This window comes from Rhipicephalus microplus, chromosome 7, assembly GCF_043290135.1.
Source record: "Rhipicephalus microplus isolate Deutch F79 chromosome 7, USDA_Rmic, whole genome shotgun sequence".
Classification (NCBI taxonomy): Eukaryota; Metazoa; Arthropoda; class Arachnida; order Ixodida; family Ixodidae; genus Rhipicephalus; species Rhipicephalus microplus.
This window is the reverse complement of record NC_134706.1, coordinates 144809221-144818520: the sequence shown is the minus strand read 5'-3', so window position 1 is coordinate 144818520 and position 9300 is coordinate 144809221. Positions and strand designations below refer to the sequence as shown.

Sequence of the window (9300 nt, the reverse complement as noted above, 5' to 3'; positions counted from 1 at the left end):
AGTCGTTCCATCGACCTCATTTGGTCATCATTAAAAACTCCTTTGAGCCTTTTCTTGATTTCTTCCTTTTCTTCTTCGCTTTTAAGATACCTCTTCCTAGCGAGCGCCAGTTTCCTCGCGGTAGCTTCCTGTAGACGTTCGAGCTCCGCAATTCGTCCCTGGATTGCTTCTTGGCACGCTGAAAGCAATTCAGACGTAAGCCCTCAATATCACATGTTACAAATTAGGATAAGTCTAAGTGTTCAACAGCTCGTCTCTTACAAGTGTAAAGCACAGGTCGTGCAGTACTGGTTGCGTTCATCGCCGGTTGACATGTAGTTCCAGGGAAGTGTCAATGCTTAGACCCCAAAATCAAAAAAAGCAACGTTTGGTTTACCATTATCAACTGCTGCAATATCTTGAGTTGCGTTGCTGCTGACCTCAGGGCTAAATCTGTCATGGGCTGCACATGAAAAGGACAGGTGGAAATATTTTTGAGAAACAAAATTACGGTGGCATTCCATACAAATCATTCAGGCGACTCTTACAGGAGTTGTCGTGGACGATTTCAAAAGGAGATTCCACCAGCTGGTTAACTTCGTTTTCACAAACTTCGTTAACTTCGGGCTCTGCTACCTCTGCAGAAGAGGCGGAGCCAGCAGAGTCTGCCGATGCTGGGGAGCTACACTGATTTTCAGCAAATGCTCCTTGTTTGCTTGTGGTATGCTCCAGTACGGATTCCTCACCTATTGTGATACAACCAGAATACGCCCACATGTATTACAAACCCGCTGAATCACGTAATTCAAAGAAAGGTCAAATCACAAGATGGGCACTCGCAACAGAACTCGTGCTTTTTATGAAATACTTTCGGCGCTTCGGCGTCGAGCGGCCCTCCATAGTTTACGTGGCTTTCTGTAACAGGAATTCAAAACTACAATGACTTTTCTGCTACACTTTGACATAATTATAAAGGTTGGATTGAGATCGAATCATCGTTCTTAGGTATATGGCAAAAAACTACAATATTTTTCGCATTTCAGCGCCGTGTGTGTATTCTTTAATCACCATTCAGTGTGATGGTCTGATTTCGAACAACAGTATTTCTCCGTCACTTGTGTTCCATTATGTAGTTAAGATACGCATTAGAATGCTATATTAAGGGAACGTCACTGAAAAGTACCTTACGTTTTTTTGAGCATTTCTTGCGAATTTCCAACCTCTTTGACGGGGGTTTTCGTTCTTTTGGCGGCGGCCGATGCGAGAACAAAGTAGGAATTGCGTTGGGCTTCAATTTTTTCAGTCCATGGGCTTCCAATACTTTCGGCTCAAACTGATCATTGGTGAAATGGAGCTGAAACATGACCATGATATATGAGTATACGCATAGTAACAAACACATCTCAAACACATCTCTCCCATTCGAATTCGTTTTCACTCTTGGAGTAAAAAACGGTGCAAGCATGCACATTTTTATTACAAATGTAACAAAAACGCAACGTCATTTACCTACTTATATATTAGGGTCCAAGCCTTCGAAACATGAAGTGTACGTAAACAACAACAAAATACTATAACGGTATTGAAACTTTGTAAAGATACAGACAGCACGCAACAACAGTAAACGAGTTCCTGACTTCACAAGTATCCAGCCCAAGGTTCACGAACACACAAGCACGCAAGCACAGACGAACGCACGAGCGCTCGCACACAGATACACACTCGCACGCACATACATACACACAAGCACAAGCGTGCCCCGCCGCGGTGGTCTAGTGGCTAAGGTACTCAGCTGCTGACCCGCAGGGCGCGGGCTCGAATCCCGGCTGCGGCGGCTGCATTTCCGATGGAGGCGGAAATGTTGTAGGCCCGTGTGCTCAGATTTGGGTGCACGTTAAAGAACCCCAGGTGGTCTAAATTTCCGGAGCCCTCCACTACGGCGTCTCTCATAATCATAGAGTGGTTTTGGGACGTTAAACCCCACATATCAATCAATCAAGCACAAACGCACGCACATGGAGGCGCACACGTACACGCACACACATACGTGCGCATACGTACATGCACACGCGCGAGCGCAGACGCGCAACACGGAGCACATGCAGCACAACACACGCAGAACACAGCTCACGCAGGAGCACACATACACACGCACACACATACACCGGCGCGAATACACAGACAAACGCACGCACACACGTCTGCACACGCACATACACACGCGCGAATACAGACGTACAGAAAAGCGCGAACACGCAGGCGCACACATGCACACACATACGTGCGCCCACACGTACACGCACACACATACGTGCGCATACGTACATACACACGCCCGAATGCAGACATGCGCAACACGCAGCACAGCACACGCAGAACACAGCACACGCAGGCGCACGCTTACACACACACACACACACACACACACACACACACACACACACACACACACACACACACACACACACACACACACACACACACACACACACACACACACACACGCACACACACACGCACCGGCGCGAATACATAGACAAACGCACGCACACACGTCCGCACAAGCACATACACACGCGCGAATACAGACGTACAGAAACGCGCGAACACACAGGCGCACACATACACACACACATAAGCGCGCATATGCAGTCGCATACATACACACACGCATACACGCAGGCGCACACATGCACACACATAAACGCACACCCGCACACACACACACACACACACATGCGTAGGAATTACACACGTTAATTTACAAATTACACACATTAAGAAAACTAACGCACGCGCTAAAACACAAGAAAACTATCTCAGGGCACAGAGAATTACAGAAAAGCTCAGCGACTCATTCAGACCCAGCTATATCCATATTTATATGTGCTCGCTATTAAACTGAACGGAGAGTCCAGCGATGCAAAGAGCATTAAAATCTTCGTACGACTTTATCTAGAGATTTAACGAAATCGGTAACACTAACCTCGCAAAGAACGACGTGTTTAGAAGGGGCGAAGTCCTTTCTCCCGATGTTGTGGATCCACTGCTTTCTGCGCACGGCATTCCTATTCCTATCTCCTCGGGGGATATAAAATAATCTTACTCCTTTCTCTGACCTGCTGCTGCACTGATACGCGCAACAGCCAGGCATTGCCACGAAAAACGAAGCTCACGATTCTACGCAAAAAAAAAAAACACACACACACACACACGTTCAGAGCGGCAGGGCTGGCGTGGCGCCTGGAGGGTTCATGGCGTGCGTGATTGACGAAAAGCGCGCGAAGTTTGCTTGCGCGCGCTTTTCGTGACGTCAGGGTCATCTGACTGGGCGGTATTAAAGCCCCTAGATGTTGGAAAGTAGCGACGCTCCTTTATCCACGCCGGCACTCTCTCGGCGCGCCGGCAACCTCCTCTTTTTTCACCCCCTCTTTCGCGGAGCCAGCGCATCCCAAGCGCTGAATGGCTGCGGCGGGCGATACCGCCTAAAGCCCCTAAACATCTAGGGGCTTTATGGGTGGTTAGTTTAGCGCGCCCTCTCTGGAGAGGTTTCCTAACCAGAACAGCATGCGCCTCTCCCCACGAAGCCTCCCCTATGCGCCGTTCTCTCACCTAAACTATTCTTACACCGTGGTTTTGACTATTATGAGATAATATTCTTAAAATGGGGGGCAGTGTCACAAACGAGTGCTCAAAAAAAAAAAAAAAAAGGGCGCGCCGCCGAATTTCGCGCCCATAGAGTTTCCCACAATACTTACTAGAGGAAACTCTGGCGCTAGTGTCTATGGGAGTTGCAACTAGAGGTGTGCGCCGAGGAGATTTCGACCGGCGGTGGCGTGGGGGTCGTCCGGAGTCGGTGGCGGCGGCGTCGTCGGCGCGCGCCGGTTATTTCATCGGTGGCGGCGTGCGGTCAATTTTCGTCGTCGCCGGCGGCGCCGGCGGTGCGGAAACCGAAACTAAACATTCAAAAGGCTGTTCTGGCACAGGTTACTGAATTAGTTGGAATTCAGAGATGTTCATTCAAATAGCAAAAGGGACACTACACAGGTGTGTCAAAATCACGATGAATGCAAAGCGTTTTGTGAAATAGTTTTAATTTCGCTTTCATAAAAAAAAAATAACACGCATTTCAATCTATGTCCATGTTCTACCACGAATGTGCAGCACTTCGCTTGTTTTTTTTTTTTTAAATTTAGGATGCCGTACTTTGTTGCTGTTGTTCGCTAAGTCATACTTCATGAAGCCTTCTTTCATTGAACAATGAGCAAGCACCGACGCACGTCACTCGGTTAAGAATACGTTCGCTAGTTCCGAATCAGATCTTACATTTACAATATATGCTTGCACGAAAAAAGAAGCACCTCTGCTACGAGCTTTCTGGGCGAGGTGGGTGGTGCAAAAGGGGCACTTGACCCCCTCAAGCCACGCCAGCATTGCTACTCGCTCTAGCGACACCAACACGACCCCCCCCCCCCCCTCTCTCAGCCATGATGCAAGTTGAAAGAAGGGTTTGTTTCCCCCCTCAAGACAAAAGACAAAATCCTGTCGACGGTCATTTGTGCAGATGAGAGCAAATGCAATATTTGCTCAGATGCACAGTTTTTTCTCAAAAAATATTTTTCATGATGCACAACGTAATTCAACTTCGGTGCAACTTTCTGTGTCAGTCATACCAGATTTTTTTACGTTTAAGTGAGAAAACAAGCACACCATGTTGTGGATAATGTAGAATATTTATTTTGGAACCAAAGAAACCTGGAAAAAAGGCATCAAACGAGCAAACAAACCAACTAGGCCGAAAACAATGTTTCTATAAAAATGTCGCTCATAGGCAAGATTTGCAGTGACTGTAGTTATCGTGAATAAACAAAAGTTTATCTACAGTTAGCGGGTGCAAATTGGCTCTTCGAGATTGAAGGACAAGACCAGCTACAGAAAAGACTCTTTCACTTGGGGTGCTCTTGGCCGGGGTGCACAGCATTTTCTTAGCCAGGCACGAGAGCCACGGCAGCTCGTTCTGGGTGTCTTTCCAAAACTTCAGCACGTCGTTTACTTGGGCGCAAGGCTTACTTAACAGTGTGTGACATTCTGAGTTGATCTCATTTGTCCAATGCTGGGGCGTATTGGAATGACGCCGGGCTAAGGACGTCAAAGCGTCACTGTTAGGGCGCATGTCACGTTCAGTTGTCCTCATAACATCGCATCCTTTGATATGGCGACGCACCTGCTTCGCTAGAAATTGAAGTTTTGATGTGTTCTTCTGTGCTAGGTACTCTTCAACGGCATGTAGGTTTTGGAATCTGGGATCAAGAAGTGATGCCGTGACCATCGGTAAGGGGAAACCTGTGTTCAAACCTCTGCAACATCTCTCTCTCTCTTCATTTCTTGCACGTCGCTACTTCCTGATGTGTCTTTCAATGAAGTGAGAATCTCGCTTCTAATGACTATAAGCAAATTAAACGTGCTGGATTTTTGCTGCGAAAACAGCTCCACTGCGCTATTTGGCTCAGAAATTTTACAACTTCTTCAATAAGACACCAGTCTTCAATGACCGAGAATGGGTGCCCTAGCCTAGCCAGCAACCTTCTAAGCGCAGCCTTATTGGCCTGGAGGCTCTCGAACGTCGCCAATATGCTATGCCACCTGGTAGGCGTGTCAAGCTTCATGGTGACTACTCCTCCCCGTGCCACTAGAGCGGCATCGTACGAGTGTTCACTGTTTTGATAGCCTTCGTAAGGTACTGGATCGTTTTAGCCGTGTTCGAGCGTTTCCGCAGTGCTTACCAACGATTGTACCGTAGCATTCAGTTCAGAGTCCACAATCTCTTGAAGCTCCGAAGCTCGATAATGAACAGCCTTCAAAATTTCATGACAGTTGATCAACAAGCTGTGAAGTTCTGGAACGCTTCCGAATCCGTCCTTGATGACCAAATTGTGCAAGGCATGGCCTATACATAAGTGGTGTTCCGTGCGAGCGAGAGCCGCTGCGCGCCTCATGTAGGAACCAGCGTCAGTAACTGCGTACACTTCTTTTTTTCCATACCAAACTCTTCTATGCACCTTTGAAATTCATTCATTATTGCAGTGCCTGTGTGCCTTTCATTCATATGCCTGGTGCTCAGAGTCAACGATACAAGCTCGAAGTTCTCTGCAATAAAAACAGCAACCAGAAGTATTAAAAACCTGGTGAAAGTAACCTAAATGAGGATTATCACAAGAAATATTCTGTTGTCATTTAATCACTCATGGTTCACACCTCTCTCAAAAACCAAGTTAGGCACATTTTCGTGTTCAGTACGTCCAGTATAAATTCTAAATCTCATGCTTGTTTGAAGGCATGGTATGGGCGGAACACAAACACTCAGGCACCAGATTTCCACTCGTGACGTTGCAGCACTACGAAATCTTCAATCGTATATTGAGCAAATTTCTTGCTTTGTTATAGCGCTGAGGTGTACAGCCACATGCAAGTAAATGTTTACACTATTCGTATTTTATCCTCTCATGCCACCACGGGCCAGTTTTGTAATAATTAAATGGAATTGTGTCGTACAAGCCAAAGTAAATGAAATATCAAGGAAAGGTTTTTGTCATGTTTCATTGAACTAGACTGTAGAAGATTAAGTTAAAGAGCTAGAAGCTTATTGGAATATTAAAGGATTCGTAACCACAAGAGATAAACGGAAAGATAAAATGGCCATGATCAACGAAACATGGGCAACGTGTTATTCCACGTAAAATGTAACGACCTGGTCATGACCTGGTCACGACCGGGATGTTAATATACCACGCACAAAAACTAAAGGAAGCATTCAATAGTGACAAGGCATTCTTCGATGAAAAAAAATATATATCAAGGCTGTTCTTGTGAATTCATATGCAGATGCTTTGAAAAAGCTGGGACGCATTACCAAAAGTGCTTACAAGAAAAGCGGAGAAAAGTACGACCCATACAGCTTTTACAAATGAAACTACTTTTCTGCACGGCAATATTGTCCTTCATGAACACCTCTCGCACATATGTATTGATACACGTGCTCATATATATTGCAGCATAAGCAAAAAACTTACGGTTAACAAGGTGACAAGTGAATGTGATGTAGGCTCGCCGCCTGTAGCTGTCGGTCCACAGGTCGTACGTGATGGCACAGAACTTCGGCCCCTGAACCACCGTCTTCTTCACCTGCCCGTGCATTGACCGGTACATGTCATCCAGCGCTGACCTCGACAAAGTGGTCCGGTTAGGAAGCTCTTGGAGCTCTTTTATCACCCAATATTTCATGAAGAAGTCCTATAGAGGAGAAATCACTCTTTGTTCACACCTATCACGACATTAAGAAAAACGAAATGCAGCCATGGCGCTATTGTCTATACACCCACCTGTAATCCTCCACCGTTGACCAAGTTAAAAGGCAGCAGGTCTCTGGAAATCAAAAGAACCAGGTCCCTGGCGAGCAGATTCTTCCTAGACGATAATGTCGTGTTACGCCTCGGAACCACTTGGAAGTAATTTTTTACTGTCACCCTAGATGCACCCTTGCTGTCATCCTGCAGTTTGTGCTCATCCACCAAGTGTCTCTGCATGTTTGACGTGCTCACTGTTGACGTGTAGCGTTTTATCTTGCATCTACAGCAGAAACAGAATAATGAACTCTCACTATGAAATTATCAAAGGGCTAAGCCCAGACATTTTAGCAAAATAAATAACCAAAGACGCTTTACTCACGATTCGAATGGCTTTGATTCGTCGTCATTTGATGATTTCGTTAAGCACTTCTCACAATAATAGTCGGTTCCGATTTTCTTCTGCTTTCCACTGGTGATATACGTCAGGTGCCTGAAACGTTGCCAGACATAGCTAGTCTTCGCTTTCGAGTGTAACGGCATTATGCGGAAATTACCAACCGGCATCTTAAATATACTGGGGCCGGCAATTTCCATCTCGTCATTAGCTTCATCTCTTGGGACGGGTGCGGTTTCAGACATATCGGCTGTATTATCCCCACAGGCAGTGCTCTCGAGACTGCAGAAATCGCGATCACTCCAACGCTGTGAGTTCACTGTTCTTGCTGTGCCATACTGCGTTTTTAAAGCTTAAGGGCATCGACTGAGAGAGAGAGAGAGAGAGAGAGAGAAAGCTTGTTGAGCCGATTATTACTTTCGATGGTGTCCAATGAGTGAAGCGGATGCTCGTTCGTCTTTCCTCAACCAGCTAATCAGCGCGAACTGGGGGTGACAATAGGGTCTTTTAGCAGTAACACCTGTATGGTATTACTGCATCACTCCTCCTTTCTCACTCACTAGACTTTAGTCGCACCCTTTACCACTCAGTGGCGTTTCCCCCTCAAAGGCGGATGCACACACGCCTGCACCAATGGGTGTATACTCCAGAGTCCATACTGGTCACGCCCGTTGACCACGCCTGCAGAGAACGTTGACTCCCTGACCCCTTTGTGCTTGGTCAGGGGAGGGGTACACCCCTTGCAAGTGCGCTCCCTTAAAATTTCGAGAGGACAAGGTCGTGTCTGTGCGCTCCGCGCTTTTTCACCACCTCTCCTTCATGTCAGACAGAAATTAGGTGCCTTCTTCCTTTTCCTCATGAACCACTAACAACAACAGTCGCTCCCCTACTCCCGCTGAGTGCGGTCGCTCGCTGGCCACGCTCGTCAGGATTACGGCTCTTCTGCAGCAATGCGTTCGCTCCGGCGTCAGTGACGGACTTTTACCCTGAACTCCTGTCGGATTAACCTGCCATGGATTGCCCGGAACCCCCCACACTTCACACTGCTGGTTAGTTAATTCATTCCCTCTCACTTCGCGTGTTGTACGCGGCCGACCGGCGTGTGTCGTGGTGTAGGGGCGCGGCTCCTAGCGCGTGGCATAGACGCGCTTTCGCCGCCCCAGTGCGTGCGGTGCACGAGCGCTTGAGTTCTCACGAACAGCTAGTGCCTATTACGCGCGACCACGCTATTAGGGAACCACTCCTGTCGAGTAGTGCAGCGTGCGCGTATTTTCCTTTTTTTTCACAATACCACGAACACTGACAGTGACGCTTCCCAGTCCTTCTTAGTGCAACCTTTTGTTTTTTTTCCTTTCTTGCACTAATTGCGAAGTGTTTTCTTGAGCGGTGTCGGGCATCTCTGGGAACACGTGCGCGAGTGTGACGATGCATTCGCCAAGGCACAACACCGTTCCCGACGCCCACTCGCCCATTGCGGCATCCCCATCAGCAGAGAGCGCTCCAGTTCCTGCCCGAACTTCTGAGGAGCCCACGAGGCGCCCTTTCTGTCACTGAAGATCGGAGAGCCTCCCGGCCAACAAG

The 9300-nt window shown here is 47.4% G+C and overlaps 1 protein-coding gene across 1 annotated transcript; it reads right to left on the bottom strand.

Moving 5' to 3' along the window:
• Nucleotides 1-335: 335 nt before the first annotated feature.
• Nucleotides 336-3600, bottom strand: LOC142767664 (THAP domain-containing protein 5-like). The gene is made up of 4 exons (XM_075869826.1): nucleotides 2966-3600; nucleotides 1168-1333; nucleotides 528-725; nucleotides 336-442 (listed from the first exon to the last, which is right to left on the bottom strand). Exons 1-4 carry the CDS (start codon nucleotides 3131-3133, stop codon nucleotides 339-341), a joined length of 636 nt encoding a protein of 211 aa, XP_075725941.1. The 5' UTR covers nucleotides 3134-3600; the 3' UTR covers nucleotides 336-338.
• Nucleotides 3601-9300: the final 5700 nt, after the last annotated feature.